This window comes from Archocentrus centrarchus, chromosome 10 (genome assembly GCF_007364275.1).
Source record: "Archocentrus centrarchus isolate MPI-CPG fArcCen1 chromosome 10, fArcCen1, whole genome shotgun sequence".
In the NCBI taxonomy this organism is placed as follows: domain Eukaryota; kingdom Metazoa; phylum Chordata; class Actinopteri; order Cichliformes; family Cichlidae; genus Archocentrus; species Archocentrus centrarchus.
The window spans coordinates 15,554,148-15,574,185 of NC_044355.1; the positions used below are offsets into that span (position 1 = coordinate 15,554,148).

General features: G+C 40.4%; 1 protein-coding gene across 1 annotated transcript; it reads right to left on the minus strand.

Moving 5' to 3' along the window:
* Positions 1 to 1,132: 1,132 nt before the first annotated feature.
* hrh2a (histamine receptor H2a) lies at positions 1,133 to 19,803 on the minus strand. The gene is made up of 4 exons (XM_030740001.1): positions 19,748 to 19,803; positions 4,975 to 6,399; positions 1,818 to 1,989; positions 1,133 to 1,434 (listed from the first exon to the last, which is right to left on the minus strand). The coding sequence occupies exons 2-4, from the start codon at positions 5,978 to 5,980 to the stop codon at positions 1,416 to 1,418; spliced, it is 1,197 nt and encodes a 398-aa protein (XP_030595861.1). The 5' UTR covers positions 5,981 to 6,399; positions 19,748 to 19,803; the 3' UTR covers positions 1,133 to 1,415.
* Between the last annotated feature and the right edge of the window lie 235 nt (positions 19,804 to 20,038).

The window sequence follows — 20,038 nt, forward strand, 5'->3', positions numbered from 1 at the left end:
TCATAAAATTGATGACCAACAAGTTAATTGGCTGGTCTCATTCAGTCCTGCTGAGCTTCATTACTATCCACAGTTAGTTAGCTTAAGAGCATTTTAGGGCCATATGTTGCCCTGAGTGACAGTTGGTTGCAGTGAACTAATTGTGTTAGACAAGTTGAGTTTTAGCTCCATCCAAGCAGAAGCAGCATTATTTGTTCAGTCCTGGGTGGATTGAGGCGGCTGTGCGTGCGCAGTTGATTCTTACTGATGAGGTGTAGAGTTGCTGAGATCCTTATCTTCATATTCATAGAGACACAAATGAAAAGGATCAAAGCTTTGCTTCTCTGGTCACTCACCGTTGATAACGTTTATATACATACAGGGCTACACATAAAAATTTCAGGAGGTAGAACCGATGCTGTGGAGGGAACAGCTGTATGCACAAAAGAATACTGCAGTATTAATGTACAGTTCATACAACTGACACAAAATCACGACATTAAATTCACAAATTAAAAAGTTTTAATCCAAATTTCTGCAGTAAAATAAAAAGAGACAATATTAACATTTACTTTTACTTAACAGTTAAACCTGCCTCACATGTTACAAAAGACATCCACTAACCGAATGTCTGCAAGAATGTGTGTAAGACATTAGCTTTCTCTCTGAGTGCTGCTCCCTTTTAGCACGACTACATTTTTAGCTTGTTTTCACCCATATCTGAATATATCAAATATAAGAAATCATATATCTATGTATTCACTTAAGATCGAGCTTATGTTGACTGACATGGCAAATGTTAGGGAGGATTGTTTTACGTTGAACTACTAGTATCTGGTTAAAGTAATTACTGGATGGCAAATCTGGGGACGCTATTAATGCACACATAAACATACTTGAATAATTATGTGCTTTAATGTAGATTTGATGGCCTGTGTGTGTGTGTGTGTGTGTGTGTGTGTGTGGCTACAGTATGGGTTCACATTTTATTCTTTGTTGCTTTAACTAAGGCATACTTAGAAAACATGCACATAAAATGAGCGAGTTAGTCAATGCCAGTTACAAAATGCAAACAAAGAAATGAGAGCAGGATGTGAAACTGCATCATGAAACTCCTTTGTTCTGAAAGCAGATTTCTCAGCCCAATAAATATATTGCAATATGGCCCGATGTGCTGTGGCACAGCAAGGATCTGTGCATTACAGTTCAGTTGTTCTTGGCTGGACATGGTCCGTAGGAGCTATAGGGATGTCAGAATATATATCTACTTACATGGTGTACTATGGCTGTTTCTACTGTGACGTTGGAGGCTTCCAAATAGAGGGGGTATACATCTTTGTCCATCTTTTTCTGTGTGTTGCCCTTTAATCAACAAGCTGATGGATCCCTGTTCTAGTTTGTTTTGTAACCACAGCATCCACCTCACCAGCACAGGCTCAGCACAACCTGGGCTGACTGAAAACAATGAAGAAAGACATATTTGTGTGTTTGTATGACTGAGTAGATTTTGTTTTTCAGAGTATGACAGAAACAGATCATATGATTTAGTGCAATGACACACCGAAGGCAGGATATCATATAGAGCCAAGGTTTCTTTTTCACAGCATCATTTTCATCTCATTATGACTGAATGTTGTGTTGCAGCATTGTCACCCCAGTCGGGATGCAAAGTATGATTTTTTTTTTTTTTTTTTTTTTAAAGTACTTGGCTTATATATGATGAGGTTTGAGTCATGACTGTTCAGGCAATAACACCATTGCTGACATAAACTCATCTGCAACATTCTGTATTCATGTTCATGAAGCATAATACAACAATAGGCTGAATAATAATTTACCTTTCATCACCACTGACATCTGTGGTAGCAGTGCCATTTGCAAATTGGATAGATGTTGTGGCTGTCCTGCTGTTCATTTCTTGAAGCATGACGTTTTGATCTGTTAGACCTGCCCTGCAGGTGGCAGGGGTGTGGCCACACAACAGCGTTACCTCTGTAAGCTGGTCTCTGGCTGAGATGTGGAGAAGGAAATGAAAAATTAAAATGGAAAGACCGGGAGTAAGAATATATTGTAAAATGTATTGACACTATAATGTTTTGTTGTCTTATACAAAACAGGGTCTGAAACCAAACATGGAATATTTATATACTGCCTTTGTAGTCTTACTGACTTTAGACTAGAAGGTTTTATTCTCTCACTTTAAATACATTATCTACCTCACATCCATGGCCAATTTAGAATAAACGATTAATCCGGCATGCATGTCTTTGGACAGTGATGAAGCTGGAATACCCGGAGGAAACACACAGATACGGGGGGGACATGCAAACTCCACACAGAACTGGTCCCACCTGATCACCAGAAACCATCTTGCTGTGAGTGCTAACCACTTTACTGCAATGCCAGCTGACTCAAACTCTCCAATTTTATACTCTCCAAAAAACTGGATTTCTTGTTGAAACCTGGTAGCATGACTCAGATATTTGTCACTCTTCAAACTCGATTATTCCTTATTGGTGATGGTTACTTTTTCATTAGCCTCTGACAAAGTGGAGGTCTTGCTGCAGAGTTTGGAAATCGGTTCTCGTGTTGTTCAGTGAATGGTGGACATTTTTTGACTTACAGCTGACCAAAGTCAGGAATAAGGAATTTTTATTGTGCTGTGGCTATCTGCCTTGCCCAAAGAGCTTGTTCTTAAAAGAATTCAGTTTTTATCCTCCTCTATGAAGTTGTCCAGATTCGCTATAGATGGGGATGTCAACATACACACTGATAATGATTCTGACCTCTTTGCCTGAGCTTTTATCAATATTGTGTGCCTGGCCCCACATATACCAAAAGGCACACACTGGACCTTGTTTTTACTTTGGGTTTAAATATTGATTGCATTTGTTCCAAGACCATTTTTATTTCTGATCATCACGGTATTCTTTTTAACTTGTTTTTTTTTTTTTCTCATGCACCTCTGTCACATGTTTGCCCTGTTTAATGTTTTTCTGTTGGTACATTTTATGATGCTTTCAGTTTGTTCTTATCCCCTTATCCTTATCTTCTTATGTTAATCTCTTAATGGCTCTTTTAAATGTTCATTGCTTTTCCATTTTAGATAAAGTATGTCCTGTTAAAATAAGATTAGCTTCTGTTTCAAACTCTTCTGCTTGGATAAATGATAGTGTTCGCTGTTTAAATCATTCTTGTTGAAAAGTTGAGCGCTAGTGGAGATCAACTTGTTTACGTGTTCATCTCCTTCATTTAAAGGAGATGAATGTGGACCTTTAAGTTTCTTTTAACACTTCATTAAGAGATGAGAGGGCTGCCTGTTTTTCAAACCTGGTTTCAAAGAGCAGAGGTAGGCCTAGGGTCTTATTTGACACTATTAGTGATATTGTTACTCCTGCTCCACCTGCTATCCCAATTATTTCAAATATTGAATGTAAACATTTTCTCACTTTCTTTGCAGAACAAACCCCACAGTAATGTGAGAAATAATATTTTGCCTTCAGCATCTTCGTTTTCTTTTCCTACCACAGCTCAGCCTGTTAGTTTAGAATTTTTTTTTTAACCTGTTTCTTTACTTGAACTGGTTAAATTAGTTGAATCAATGAAAGCATCCTCCTGCTCTCTTGACATTTTACCTGCATCTTTGTTCAAAAATGTCTTTCAATGTATTGGTCCTGGTGTCCTCACCATAATCAGCGGTTCACTGGTGTCTAGACAATTCCCTGCTTATATTAAGAATGCTGTTATTCACCCACTTAAAAAAAACAAAAAAAACAAGCAGGACCCTTCTTAGCAGTTACAGCTCAATCTCAAAATTACCGTTCATTGCTAAGATTTTAGAAAACGTTGTGGCTAAGCAGTTTACAGCTGTTTTAGACAAATACAGCATTCCTGATCATTTTCAAGCTGGCTTTTGTAGAACTCATTCCAATGGAAACAGCTCTTTTTAGAGTCCTCACAGACATCTTGATGAAAAGTCATGCAGGAGAATGTTCTGTTTTGCTGATGCTGGACCCGACCTCTGCTTCTATACTGCTGATCATCACATTGTGCTCGATAGGCTGAGATTCTGGGTTGTTGTATCTGGTTCTGCTTTGGAATGGTTCTCTTCATATCTGCCTTAATGATCCTTGTCTGTGGCTGCTTCTAAGTTCAGGTTCGCTTTCAGTTCTCTTGCCTACGATGTGCCACAAGGTTATGTTTTGGGGCCATTACTGTTTCTGTTATATCTGCACCCACTTCAGCACATTTTAAGCACTTTTAAGGTTATTTCCTAACTGCTTCAGAGATGAAATTCAGTGATATATCACTTTTAAGCCCCAAGATGTTTCTTGCACAAGTGCTTAGACTCTATTAAAAGTTGAATGGCTGACCATTTTTTCCAAATTAATGAAGAAAAAACAAGTTCTTGTTTGTGCCCCTGAGAGGTTTATGCCTAAGGTAATGGACACTCTAAATCCCCCGGTCATATATGATAAATTTTCTATCAGGAACCTTGGGGTAACTTTGGAGTCAGTCTTCACTTTGCTAATCTCTGGTTCACTCTTACTTTTATTACTTAATAAATATTAATTAATACTGCCAAATCGGGTTACTGACTGAATTGGAAATTGTTATTCATGGCTCTCAATTATTGTAATTCATTGTTTTCTTGTCTTAAGAAAGCTTCTTTGGAACATCTGCAGGTTGTTAAAACACCACTGCATGGCTTCTGATTAAGTCTTCTAAGCACACACGTCACCATTGCTAAATCGGTTGCACTGGCTCCCTGCTAACTCCACAGTCCACTTTAAGATTCTGGTTTTGACTTTTAGAGCTGTGCATGAACAAACACCAGTGTACATCAGAGAACTTTTATATCCATACATCCCCAGCAGGCCATGAGACCAGGGCTTTTTGGTTGTGCATCATACAAGGCTGAGAACTAAAGGAGACAGAGCTTTTGCAACAGTGGCCTCCAGATTCTGGAACTCTCTCCTACTGAACCAGCTTTACCTGATGTTGCAAAGGGGGATGGCTGCTGGCTCCTCCACCCGCTGTACTTAGGACATCGGCATCTCAGTAGATGGGTGTAAGCTGACCTGAAGTCCCTGTTGAGGGCTCCATAGAGGATTGGGTTTAGGGCTGAGTTGGCATAGCCCAGCCACAGCACAATTGAATATTCTGGCACTGTGCTAGGGTCTGGATGCTCCTTTAGGCCCAGCACTGTGAATAGGATGAAATAAGGTAACCAACACACCACAAAAGCCCCTATCACTCCTGCCAGTGTCACTGTGGCTTTGTGCTCTCGCAGTGCCACTGCTGTAATGCTGGAAACCACAGTAGTTGTGGAGGAAGAATTGCTCCTGCTGTTGTAACTGGTGATGCAAGTGGGTCGGGCACTGATAATGCGCTTGGCCTGTGCCCGTGCAATGCGAAGTATTTTGAGGTAGGTCCAGCACATAGTCACCAGAGGCAGGTAGAAGGTGAGAAGAGAGTCAGTAAGTACATATGGTCTGTTCAGCTCAAAACGACATTTCCCCTCTGAAGCCCAAGGCCCATGGTTTTGCACTGTCCCATTAACTGTGTTCCATCCCATTTGGATGGGCAAGAAAGAGACGGCCAAAGACACTGTCCAGACACTCACCATGGCTACAGCAACTCTCCACGGCAACACCAGAGATGTGTATCTCAGAGGCATGGTCACTGCCAGGTAGCGATCAACACTGATGGCCAGGAGGGTGAGAATGGAGGCAGTACATAACATAACATCCATGGAGATGTAGAAGTTGCAGAAGACAGCGCCAAGTGGCCACTCATCATTGAGCTGTAGGAGAGCAGAGAAAGGGAGGACCAAGAGGCCGAGCAGCAGGTCTGTCACAGCCAGCGACACAATGAAACAGTTAGTGAGGCAGCGGAGGCGTCGAGAGGCGCAGACAGCCAGGCACACCAGCACATTACCACCGACAGTCATGAGGATGAGAAGGGTCAAGATAAAGCCCAGCATTACTTTTGACAACATTATTGCTGTTGCTTCACTGGAGTCAATCAGATGACATCATGGCTGCTGCTTTATGTGAACCATTGTCCTGTTTTTGTGTTAGTTTTTAATCAGATGAAAGGTGGTTGCTTTTTGAAAAACTGAGTTTTCAAGGGCTCTCACTGATTAAGTGCCACTTAAGATCTTGGCCTCCTGCATGTAATTCCCTTGTTCAGCTCTCCTAGTATTTACAGTTAGCTAGTAACTCTTTCCTGTTGTTGAAAACCTAAAAACAGTCATGTGACTTGATAAGAACAGTCTTCCCATTCATATTAATGATGGGGAAAAAAAAATTGGGCTGTTGGCAGGCTGTTGAACAGCTTTATGTCTGCATGGCTGATTAACAGTAGTTCATGGCATCTTTCTGGCTTCAGCACCATTTTCTATGGCCATAGTGTCACCTAGTGGGCAAAGACAGGAAATACAGTTAATAAGTGATACAGTATTTGCGTCAGTTACAGATACACAGGACATTCAATTATGAAATACAATTCAAAAATATTTTCAATATTATTGGCTATGCGGAATCACAGAATACCCTCAACTGGGAAAAAAAAATCAAGAAAAACAAAAATATATCTGCTAAAAATAATAAACAAGTATTAACAGACAGAATGGCTCAGATTGATGGAAAATGTCTACAAAAATCCCCTTTAGCATATGCAACCTATGACAACATGCTTAAACCCTGTTCTCATTCTCTTATAGGTTTACAATGGGCTGTAATGTCTAATAGCTGCCACTGTGGCTACATTCAACAATTATGGGGTAATGATATGAATGTGAATATGAATGTAGGCTAATGATAGCACAAGTTGAAAGAACTTTAAATGTACATTTGAAGTCCTTGCACTGACTCTTTAATGCCTATTACACTGCAATATCAAGCTACAGACAGCTAGTCAACAGAAGGTAAATCAGGTTATATTGATAAGATCCTTTAATATATTGAACTGATGGGACCATGCAGAGAGGAGGATTTAATTGCTTGCAAATTCAGCCTTTTCTGTTCAAGACAAAGAGTGTGTTATTTCTTCTTTGAGAACTTCCATACTTTCACCTTAAAATCAAATATATCATATTAACATGTTGAAATTAGTTTTGTAGTTTTCACATTTTAATCCATATTACAATAACCAATGAATCTAAAACTGCATATGCTGAAGTACCAATAAAGACTTCACTTTTGTGCAACTCTAGACAGCTGATGTATGTCTGACACCTAATGTTTTACATGTATAATGTATGATGCCAGTTATTTCAGTATGAGCCTTGCACAGTAATAATTAATTCAATACATGCATCACCATATTTTACATGTATGCCACTCTGTATTATTTCATGGCTCCCATTTTACAAACCCATTTTCCAAAAGGTTGAGATGCTGAACAAAATATCAATTAAAAAAATATATTTCAGAGATTGGCAAATCATTTAAATCAGGGACATCTCATAAGTAAGCTTAATTTTTTTTTAGCATGACTGGATATAAAAAGTGCTTCCCAAAAACATTCAGAAGTAAAGATAGTGAAGTTTTCCAACTTGTTTAACAGGTGGAAACAATTGGGAATGACAGAAACTCAGCCACAAAGTGGTAGGCCATGTAAAATGAGAGAGCGAGATCAGTGGGTGCTTGCACAAAGGCTGCCAACTTTCTGTAGCATCAATCGCTACAGACCTCCAAATTTCATGTGGCCTTCACATTAGCTCAAGAACAGTGCATAAAGAGCTTCATGGAATGGATTTCCATGGCCGAGCAGCTGCATCCAAGCCTTACAAACGCAATGCAAAGTGTCAGATGCAGTGGTGTAAAGCACCTCCGCCACTGGACTCTAGAGCTTTGGAGACGTGTTCTCTGGAATAAGGCAGGCCGTTTTAACATAAAATCCGTTTCACCACGCTTACATTCCAGATATCTAAATTGATTTATGACTAGACATATTAGTAAATTAAGATATCTCTAATTATATTTTGACTAGTAGAAATGACGTCAGATTCACCATTGAGTTAAATAGAGGCTTCAGTTCAAGATATCTACAATGAATTACTGACTATCTAAAACACATATTTCAGATATCTAAAATTAAATTAGGACTAGTCATAAAGTTAATTTGAGATATCTCGCTTTTTGTTCTGACTAGTCATAATTCTAATTAAAGATATCTTGAATGATACCATAATTAAATATATTTTTAGATAGAAGATATATAGTTTTGACTAGTGCAAATTAAATTCTAAATATCTTGAAAGCAAATAATGACTAGGCAAAACTAAATTAGAGATATCTATAACTGTAATTTTGACTAGTCAAAATTCCCTTTAAGATATCTCCAAATGAATTAGAGATATTTTGAATTAGACGGCATTTATATTTAAGATATGTTAAATTAACGTTCTGACTAGTCTGATATTACTGATATCTTGAATTAGTATTCAATTTTCATTTTAGACTTTGACTCATTTTTTTTCTCTGTTACATAAGCAAACTCTTTAATCAAATTTCAAGCACTTTCAAGCACTATATCCAAATACAAGCACTTTTCAAACCTTGAAAGGACAATATTAAAATCCAAGCATTGTCAAGGATTTCCAGCACCTTTACGAACCCTGTGTTTTTAGTTTTGCTTCCCCTTGTCTCATTAGTGTCATTCTGTTGACCTGTGCTCCCCAGATGTTTCCACTCTCCTCTCGTTACCTCGTGTGTATATATTGTCTGTGTTGTTCAGTTTATTGTTGCGTCGACTTCGTGTTCCGCGCATGCTGCATGTACACCTTCATCCTGAGTTTTCCCCTTTTTTGTTACCCAGGGTTTTGTTTTGTGGACTGTGTCCTACCTTGATTTTTTGGGGATTTTGTATTATTCATGTTTTTGGAACTTTGCATTAAGCCTCCAGCATTAAAGCTGTTTAGAGTTCAGCTCTATTTCACACATCCTGTATTTGGGTCCAACCCTGCCTGCCACACAACCACACTCTGACAGTACAACACAACCAGCATGGACCCAGTGGATGCAGCACTCATGAGTTTTGAGGAATTTCAAATTCAGCTTCTCATTTACCATGGACAGTGGATACTGGCATTTGATACAGGAAAAGGAGGTGTGCAGACAGAAAATCTGCAGTTTAGTTCACTTCTGGCCCCAATATATGGACTTTTTGCCAGTATGGCTTAAGGACTTTGTGACCTCCCTTCAACCCTCATTACCACAGCAACCCATGACCCAAGCATCTCCTCTGCTCTCCAGCTTCTCTGCCACCCTTTGCCCACCCCAGAAAGAGGGCCTCTTGGCGACGGAGGAGGGATTATTCACCACCAGCTCCGGGTTTAAACGCACTAGAGTCTTTCACCTGTTTCCTGGGATATACAGGTGCTGGTCATAAAATTTGAATATCATGAAAAAGTTGATTTATTTCAGTAATTCCATTCAAAAACTGAAACTTATATATTATATTCATTCATTACACACAGACTGATATATTTAAAATGTTTGTTTCTTTTAATTTTGATGATTATAACTGATAACTAATGAAAACCCCAAAATCAATATCTCAGAAAATTAGAATAGTACTTAAGCCCAATACAAAAAAAGGGATTTTTAGAAATGTTGGCCAACTAAAAACATGAAAAGTATGAGCATGTACAGCACTCAATACTTAGTTGGGACTCCTTTTGCCTGGATTACTGCAGCAGTGCGGCGTGGCATGGAGTCGATCAGTCTGTGGCACTGCTCAGGTGTTATGAGAACCCAGGTTGCTCTGATAGTGGCCTTCAGCTTTTCTGAATTGTTGGGTCTGGCTTATTGCATCTTCCTCTTCACAATAGCCCATAGATGTTCTATGGGGTTAAGGTCAGGTGAGTTTGCTGGCCAATGAAGAACAGGGATACCATGATCCTTAAACCAGGCACTGGTAACTTTGGCACTGTGTGCAGGTGCCAAGTCCTGTTGGAAAATGAAATCTGCATCTCTGTAAAGTTGGTCAGCAGCAGGAAGCATGAAGTGCTCTAAAACTTCCTGGTAGACGGCTGCGTTGACCTTAGACCTCAGAAAACACAGTGGGCCAACACCAGCAGATGACATGGCACCCCAAACTATCACTAACTGTGAAAACTTTACACTGGACCTCAAGCAACGTGGATTCTGTGCCTCTCCTCTCTTCCTCCAGACTCTGGGACCTTGATTTCCAAAGGAAATGCAAAATTTCCTTTGATCGGAGAACATAACTTTGGAGGACTCAGTAGTAGTCCAGTCCTTTTAGTCTTTAGCCCAGGCAAGAGGCTTGACACAAGGACTGTGACAGCTGAAACCCATGTCTTGCATATGTCTGCGCGTGGTGGTTCTTGAAGCACTGACTCCAGCTGCAGTCCACTCTTTGTGAATCTCCCCCACATTTTTGAATGGGTTTTGTTTCACAGTCCTCTCCAGGGTGCAGTTATCCCTATTGCTTGTACACTTTTTTTCTACCACATCTTTTCCTTCCCTTCGCCTCTCTATTAATGTGGACACAGAGCTCTGTGAACAGCCTGCCTCTTTAGCAATGACCTTTTGTGTCTTGCCCTCCTTGTGCAAGGTGTCAAAGGTCACCTTTTGGACAATTGTCAAGTCAGCAGTCTTCCTCATGATTGTGTATCCTACAGAACTAGACTGAGAGACCATTTAAAGGCCTTTGCAGGTGTTTTGAGTTAATTAGCTGATTAGAGTGTGGCACCAGGTGTCTTCAATATTTAGCCTTTTCACAATATTCTAATTTTCTGAGATACTGAATTTGGGGCTTTCATTTGTTGTCAGTTATAATCATCAAAATTAAAAGAAATAAACATTTGGAATATATCAGTCTGTGTGTAATGAATGAATATAATATACAAGTTTCACTTTTTGAATGGAATTACTGAAATAAATCAACTTTTTCATGATATTCAAATTTTATGACCAGCACCTGTACAGTCTCTACACCACCCAGCTCTTCCGCCTTGACGCCACCTCCTGGCCTGTCGGAGGCATCCGTAGCTCCAGCTTCAGTTGTCATGGTCCTGGGCCGGTGGCCCAGTGTTTTTTGTTCTTTTGTTTTGGTCCTCAGTTTATTTCTAGTTCCTTGTGTTCTGTGTCAAGTCTCTGTCTCTGTTCCCTTGTCCCACTTCCTGTTTTATTTTGGTAGTGTCTTGTTTCTTGTGCAGTGCAATTAGTTTTGCTTCCCCCTGTCTGTCAGTGTCATTGTGTTCAGCTGTGCTCCCTGCTGTTTCCACTTTCCCTCGTTGTCCCCTGGTGTATTTAAGTCCTGTGTTTTCTCTGCTTGTTGTTGTGTTGATGATGCCGCCATGTTGGAGTGCATGTGTGTTTTGTCTACCTCGCTTTGTTTTTGTCTTCAGCTCTACGTCTGACCCCCAGAAGGCTTTTGTATTTTGGTTTTTGTTAAACTCAATAAACACCTTTTAAGTTACGTTTGTATCCAGAGTCCTGCACGTGGGTCCATCTCCGCCTCTCACACCGCCCGACATGAAATCAGTGGCTTCTTCGGTCTCCCAGAAGGAGCAGGGTCATCAACATCGGCGTTCCTTTTTCAACTTTTTCCCCAGGCTCTGTCAACGCTGGGCTTGCTGTGATTGTCACGTCTGTGAATAAATCTGCCTTTACTCAGTGTGTTCATTCTGTGCAGGAAAATAGACATTTCACACCCTGTTTCTGAGCTGGCGGATAAGAGACATTTCTCAAGTTTCTAAATCAGTGAACTATAATCATATCTCGTGTTGTCTTTCTGAGCTAGGGTGCAATAAGTTTTCTTGCAGTGTTTGCATGCCTGAGAACTATATTTCGAGTTGTGTTTTGGAGCTGGCAAGTAAAAAAAAATCCTGCTCCTCAAGTGAGGGTAGCCAGGTCCCAACCTTGGATTCAGCCAGTGGAGTCAGCTGTGATCCCTGTGCAGCCCCAGCTGTCAGCAGAGTTGGCTGTGAGCCCTGCCCAGTTCCAGTCTGGGCATCCAGTAAAGCCTGTGCAGCTAGTGTAACCTGCATCCTTAGGGCCTCCTGAGTCACCTGTGCCATCGCAGCACTATCTGCATCATCCACATCTACATCTGTACTGTCATCTGCTCCAACCTGCGTCGTCATCTACATCTCGTCAGCCATCTGAGTCACCTGAGCCATCAGCCTCATTGGGTCAGCCATCTGACCCACCCACATCATCATCTACACCTCGTCTGCTCTCTGAGCCATCTGCCTTTGCTCTGCCATCTGCTTTACCTCGTCCACTGTCTGAGCCATCTGCATCATCTGGTCAGCCTTCAGAGTCGTCAGCCACACCTTCAGAGTAGTCAGCTGTGCCCCTTCAGTCCAGAGCTTCTACAGTGTCACCAGAGCCTTTTGAGCAACCTGCACCACCACAGCCACCGCCAGAGCCTTTTTAGCCACCCGCAGCCCCAGTCATCTGAGGAGACGGCTGCACTTCCTGCAATGCAGCCCCAGTCGTCCTATCGCCTCCTTTGTTGGCCTCCTTCCAAGCCACCAGAGGTGTCCCATTGTCTCCTTGTCACCAACAAAGCCCCCTGGGAGTCTTTGTCTTTGCTGCTGGCCTCTGCGGCCGGCCTCATGGCCAGTGGCAACGATGAAGGCACTCAGGAGGCTGGCCTCCTGAACTTATTTGCTTCGCTGAAGGGGACGAAGGGTTCATCTGTCTTCACCACGGGCCTGCGGCCGGCTTCCTGAGTTACTTCACCTTCACTGCTAGTCTTGCAGCTGTCCCCCAAAAGTGCTCTGTGGCTGGCCCCCAGAACTGCTTCGCCTCCACAGCAGGCCTCGGTTTTTAGGTCGGGTCCCATGGCCTGGGCAGCCCCCTGAACTGTGTTGCTTCCCTTGTGGTTTCCCCCTGAGTTGTTTTTGACCTCATCCCCAGCATTCTGCTTTGGACCTTCTTTTTCTTCCAGTCTTGCGCTGTCATGGGGTTTTTTTTTTTTTGTTTCTGTTCTGGCTCCATGTGTTTTGTTTGTTCTGTTCCTATGACTTAGTCGACCCCTGAACTGTTTGTTTTGGAACTCTGTTACTCTTTGGGGTTTTTTTTTTTTTTTTTTGTCTGTCTTTGTCTTTGTCTGTTTCCCTTGTTCATGTCTTCCCCGCGTTCTTGTTTTCTGGTGTCTGTGGCTTCCCCGTTTAGTTGCTTCCATGTCCTGTTGATGTGTCGTAGTCTGAATGTCTGTGTTTTAGGTTCCTCATGTTGTGTCAAGTCTGAGTTTGTTACCTTTGGTCACTTCCTGTTTTATTTTGCCAGTGTCCTGTTCTGTGTGTTTAGTTTTGCTTGCCCTTGTCTTGTTAGTGTAATTCTGTTGACCTGTGTTCCCCGGATGTTTCCATTCTCCTTTTGTTACCTCATGTGTACAGTCGTCCCTCTCTATATCGCGGTTCACTTATTGTGGCTTTGCTGTATCGTGGCTTTTTTAAAAAAAAAAAAAAAAATTAATTCTGTTTGAGGTTTTCACTATATTGCAGGATTTTGCTGTGTGTAATAGGTATTTCTGTAACACCCCATAACAATGTTCCTCACTCGGACAAAGAGATCAGTTACAGTATGCCTACACCTTTAGCGGAAATAGAAGTAACAGCCGAGGATGAAGATACTGCACCACCTTCATTGCCATCAGTACTGCACAGCTACATAATTTATCATCATTGAAGTGGGAAAGTTAGAGGAGTGTGGGAAGGGTTTATAAAGTGTGTGTGTGTGTGTGTGTGTGTGTAATATAAAATGTATTTTTTTTTTTTTTCTTTTGATTGAGTTTATTATTTACTCAATGATTAAAATGACAAATGCTTAAAAGTAAACTCCAGGAAATTAATAAGTAGTGGCTGAGGCAAATAATAGACAAATAAATTAGACAAAGAGCAGACAGATGGTGGACCAGTGGTTGCCAGACTAACTTCACGGCCTTTGGGAGATATGTTTCTTATTTATGGCCTTCCCGGTCTCGGGGAAAAATGTTTCTCATTCTTGAGGGTTTTGCCACAATATGTACAATTACGTGTACAGGGGAGTGTACACGGAATTGCCTTATAATGATTAAGGAAACATCAGAGCAGGAAGGCATGTGATTCTTTTACAGAGCTTTTATTGCTGATTGGAGAAGCTTGTGCCATGAGGCCAGAATCAGCCACTGGACGAACCAATCTGAGAAGGCCAAGTCTAAATCACAGCTCTCCATCTAATAAAATAAATATATAATATAATGCTGCTACTTCACGGATTTTCACCTATCGCAGGGGTCTCAGGAACATAACCCCCACAATAGGTGAGGGATCACTGTATATATTGTCTGTCTTGTGCAGTTCTTTGTTGTGTTGTTGTGTTCCCCATATGCTGTGTGTGCACCTTCTTTCTGAGTTTTCCCCTTTTTGTTATCCAGGGTTTTGTTTTGTTGACTGTCCTACTTTGTTTTGGGGGGATTTTGTATTATATATGTTTTTTGGAACTTTAAACAGCTTTAATGCTGGAGGCTTAATACAGAGTTCAGCACTTTTTCACACATCCTCCATTTGGATCCAACCCTGCATGCCACACAGCTGCACGCTGACATCCAGTCTAAGGAACTCTTAATGTTTCAGCATACCAAGACATTTTGGACAATTTCATGCTCCCAAATTTGTGGGAACAGTTTGGGAATGGCCCCTTCCTGTTCCAACATGACTGTGCACCGGTGCACAAAGCAAGGTGCATAAAGACATGGATGAGTGAGTTTGGTATGGAAGAACTTGACTTTCCTGACCTCAACCTGACAGAACACCTTTGGGATGAATTAGAGTGGAGGCTGTGAGCGAGGCCTTCTCTTCTAACATCAGTGTCTGACCTCATAATTGCGCTTCTGGAACAATGGTCAAAAATTTTTGTTCTCCACTTGTCAAGTTTCCTCCAGTTTCTGAGGGACACACTGTGCACCATGCATAGATATGCCAAGTTTCTAGCTAATAGCTACTGTAACAATCACCTTGGTGCAAAAATACTATTTTTATGCCAGTCAAACTGGCATTTTTCATAGATTCAGCTACAGATTGCTAGAAACAATGTGCCTAAAGATTCAATTTATAATCGGTTCTATGCTAAGCTGTCTGTCATGTGTCGTGACAGCTCTGGTTCATCCCTTGAGTTAGATTTTTTTTTAGGCTTGAATGATTCACAGGTCAACAAAAACAAAACAAACAAAAAAAAAACTTGCTCTGAAAATGGACAAGGACTGGACTGAAAATGAGTGAAAAAGCAGCCAGTGTCTAAAGTAAAACTTTGAAAGACCTTCGGAAAGCCTGAAGAACTGTTGCTTAAGACCACTTTAAAAAATTACAAGAAAGTCAGATCCTTGGAAGCAACATGTAAAGAAATGCGAGGTGGCTCAAGACTTTTGCACTGTATGAAGAGGTTTCAGTTGATAGCCTTGAATGATAAACAATGACTTAAATGCTTTGTTTTCTACATAGACCTTGTTTACAGATTTACAGAGTGGTACTCTGGGAACTCTAATGGCATGTCGGCTTAAGCTTTTAATGTGCGCCTGGCGGAACGAAGAAAACGACTACTAGATAGGAAAGCCAGTGTATGTGTGTGTATTAAATGTGGTTGCGTCAATAGGTGGTGGATAATGTTTGCCTCTCTGTTTTCTAACACTGTAATGGATAATGGGACATTTGCCAAATTTTGTTTCAGTGCCACTTGCTTATCATCTCAGCAAGAGATGCTGAGAGATGGGCATGATGGCTTCATATCAAGACGAGAAGAAAGAAAATTAGACTCCATAATGAAAAGAAATGTTTTAATTAAATCTGGGCCTACATAAACCAGCACCAAATCTGTAATCTTTGAAGTCTTCTAATCTGCACTTTTCTATGACTTACTCAGCTTTGAGCTACATCCAGAGCAAACACTGATAACGCAGCCACTAACGTATGAAGTACAGTTCTTAAATGCACAAGACCCCAGCGCCTTCATATCTCACAGAACAACAGACAGACCACACATTTCACCTGTTTTCATCATGAAAATCTTTCATTCACTTTCCCAATTTGGCTCTCTCACACACATTTTGGTTTGGCTTGGATTCAACACAGGCCTTACAATCATTTTTTTTTTCTTTAACAAGCACAACTTTATCACAACTTTGGGGCATACCATACAGAATATGTATATATGTGCTTTTGTGTGTGCTTTTCTTATTTGCTCTGAGCTCAGTGTATTAATCCAGCTACCCATGTCACAGTGCATGTGTGAGAACTTAACTAGGCTTGTTTCCTGTGTTTATCTTTGCATAAACGTTTGTGCTTTAATAAAAAAAAAAAATCATGTTATACAATTTTGACCACTCATAATAAATGTGATTTATTTAGCACAAGATGCAAATAACCCACATGCATTTGTTATTTATATATGTCACCATTAGTCTGTGTAGTTAGTAAGGAAAGTCAGTCAATGTCATTCACCTTAATGTTGGGAAGCACAATGTTGGTATGTATGTAAATGATTTAAAAAAAAGTTTTTTTTAAATCATTAATTTAGACACTTTATTACTGACCATCTGTTTTCTTTCACAAACCACTCATTAGCTGTCCCTAATGGAAAGCAATGGTGAGTGCTGCTGCAGCTGTATATACTATATAATAACACACACTCATGCATGCACATGTAGGGCTTGACTAACACACTAACATGACCCAAAACATATGTCTTGGTAATGGATTTTGAGGACTGTAATGGTTTGTAATGACTGCTGAGTACTCTGTTTTCCACAGGATATAAAGGCTGCACTATCCTCAGAAGTTTCGTGTAGAAGAACACTTTTTTTTTTAATGTTTTCAGATAGCAACAAAAGGTTACATGGGCTTTTGGGTTTGAAAACAGTGCTTGAAGAGTTCATCCCTGGAGTGGTATATGTGTGTCTGTGTAATTGGGGTGACACCTAACATTTTGAGGACTTAAGAGAGATGAAATATAAAGTGATTAACTGTTAATAGTTTCAATAGGTTCCTTTCTTGTCTCCTCAACATAGGGAAGATGTAAATGAGGTGGAGAGGCTTCATCCTGTCTCACCCAGACCTTTCTTTACTCAGCAAGCGGTCTTGTGAAAAGAGTCCAATTTGGGTATAAGGATGAAAGCCAGGCAGAAAAGTACTTAGAACAGTGGCTCTTTACCAGACATGGTCTAAGCTCTGGGATGAGTAATGGGGTTATTTATCTCTCAGCTGGGACTCTCTGCCTAAATTGTGAGATTCTCCAAATACCAAGTGTTCATCCTCTGACCTCTTTTTTAGTCGCCAGATGCATCTATTTAGAAATAAACTAATAATAAACGGATGCGCCTCGTCATCCCAATAGGTAATCAAAGTAATCACATCTATTGTGATAAATGCAATGTAATGTGTTTTGAATATGTTTAGATTAATATACCCTCTCAACTGACTCCAAAAGGTAATTTCACCCCCTGCTGAATTGCAGGGGGTGAAATTGCCTTTTCAGAAAGGTTCCTACTGACTAGTCATGGATTCAGGAAATAACTCATCCATACATTCATTTATGTTTCAGGAAGTATGGCAATGGCCTGAGATTGTGCGCTGAATCAAATCTCTTGTTTTTGTGTGGCTACATGTATTTCTGAGTAAAATATCTGTTTGATTATGACAGCAGTTAAGTGGTTAAAATATGACAAATGTAAGATCAGCTGGTGAGATTCTGAAATCTTCCAACCCCCCAACTATTATCAGGTCAATAAACATTTCTCTAGTGCTAAACAGGACTACAGATGTTGAAAGTAACTCGTGCTCCTGCATACATCATCCATCAGAGAAACATAATGCAATCAGGCATACAAATCTTTAATTTATCCTAATATAATTTAATTGAGTATCAAGTACTTGGCTCACTCACTTCCTCTGCTTTTGTAAAGCAATCTATAGCTGTCAGCATTGTTGTGAATGTGCGCACGTGTCTGTCTGTGTGTGTGTCCACATTTGTCTTCCTGTTTGCCTTTGTTTTTGTCCTTTGGTCTCGGGTTCTTGGTAGGCAAGCTGTTGTGTATTCTAACTAGTGGAGGAAAGCTGTGGAATCCTGATGAAGCGTGAAAATGAAACACACTGCGACAGACACGACCACAGACAGACAGGGGGATCAGACGCATAAAATATGCATAGACACTAACAGCATGCTTTGCTGTGACACACACACACACACACACACACACACACACACACACACACACACACACACACACACACACACACACACACACACACACACACACACACACACACACACAAATGCAAGTTCGGGTCACATGGTAATGATTGATTGCCCTCAATATGACATGCTTGACCTTACCACACCTTTGTTATGTCGCCATTACAGCCATATAGAGTCCTTCAGAAAAAAGTACCGGTGTGTAATGTGGGCACACATAGAGACTTTTGCAAAAAAAACCACCAAACTTGCACACAACTGTAATCAGCTGATTTCCTGTTATACGTTTACACTCAACAGAAACTTTGAAAAGGAACTTCTGAACTGCTGTGTGCATATTACAGCCTGGTGACCATGTCTTGACACTAAACCACATCCTCTCACTATTCTAGTGACGTTTTCTCATTTGCTGCTCCGTTAGGTTAACCGTCCAGTTTGAGCTATGCTTTAATAAATACACATTTAACATTTCTTTATCCCAGTTAATGAGTGTGCATTTCTTGTTTTAAATGTATGAAGGAGCAGGGAGGAGCAGTGATGTTTTGAAACAAAGTGGTTATCATTACAAAACCCATCACTAAATATCTTGAATGATTAGATGTGGCCAATATTAAATATCAATAAATACCAAATGTAAGATTCTGGGAATCACTAATTTGAAAAAATAGAATTAGAAATGTAATTCTTTTATTTTTAATTAGATCTTACTTACCAGTACTCCAGCAAATTGGGGGGATAAAATCATTATATTTTGTTTATGAGCAAGTCCAGGAAGACTTTATTGATAATATGACTATTCTTATTGCAATGAACCGCTCATGTATGTTATGTTATGTCTTTTCGCTAATGCAAGTAGCTAGAAAAAGTTAGTCATAGGTACTCTGTCACCTTTCTGTACTCATCTGTCTGCCTTTTGGCCATGACTTTCAATGTTTTATAACAGAAAACAGGAAAGGTAAAGCTAAACATACAGCTTCAAAGTATGACACAAGTGTCAGAACAGGTAAAGGAGAAATTATCACACAAAGAATAATCTCACTTCCTCATATTCAGGACTGATTACATGACCTCTTTGTATGTTTGTCTTTGTGCATAGTTCACATGCTCACATCACACTCAGAAGTGGCTCAACTGTATTCTCCAGAGCCCCAAACCTCTGACAGTTCCTATTAATGCCTGTGTCACTTCCCACATAGAAGCTGCTTCTCTACTTTTTCCTCGTCTTTGCATTTAAATGCAGTAAACTCTAAAGAAAATCTGCCAACAGCGCCTAAAAAGAGACTTGAATTGAATTTGTATCGACTGTGCTATTAATTAAATATGGTGTTGTCACATACTTGACAAATCTCAAATGGCTATAATTGAACTTTCCTTTCTTTAGCATTCTTGCTTGGTTGCTGAAATGCACTCAAGTAAGACAGCGCAGACTTGGATCAAATATTAACTCAAGCTTGATTATGCTGTGAGAGTACAGGATGCACTGTTTTCAGACCTAGTTCATTCAAATTTAAGGACATATTAAACAGCGAGTATAATGTAGGAAACTATCCACTCACCTCCCCGCTTCTTCTTCTTCTTCTTGTCTGTGATGACTGCCCCTGCTACTCTGCTCTGCTCCCAGAGAGAACTACAGTCTTGCTCATGAAGTGTGTGCGTTTGTGTGTGTATTGAGTGTGTAAATGTGTGTGGGAAAGAGGAGAGAGAGAGAGAGAGCGAGAGAGAGAGGAAGTAAGCAGCAGGTCCTCAAACAGCTTCATCTCTCTTTCTCTCTTTTTCCTTCTCTCTGTGTATCTTACTGTTCTCTGCTCATACTCAACTCTTCAGGGTAATTTGCTTTTGAAATTATT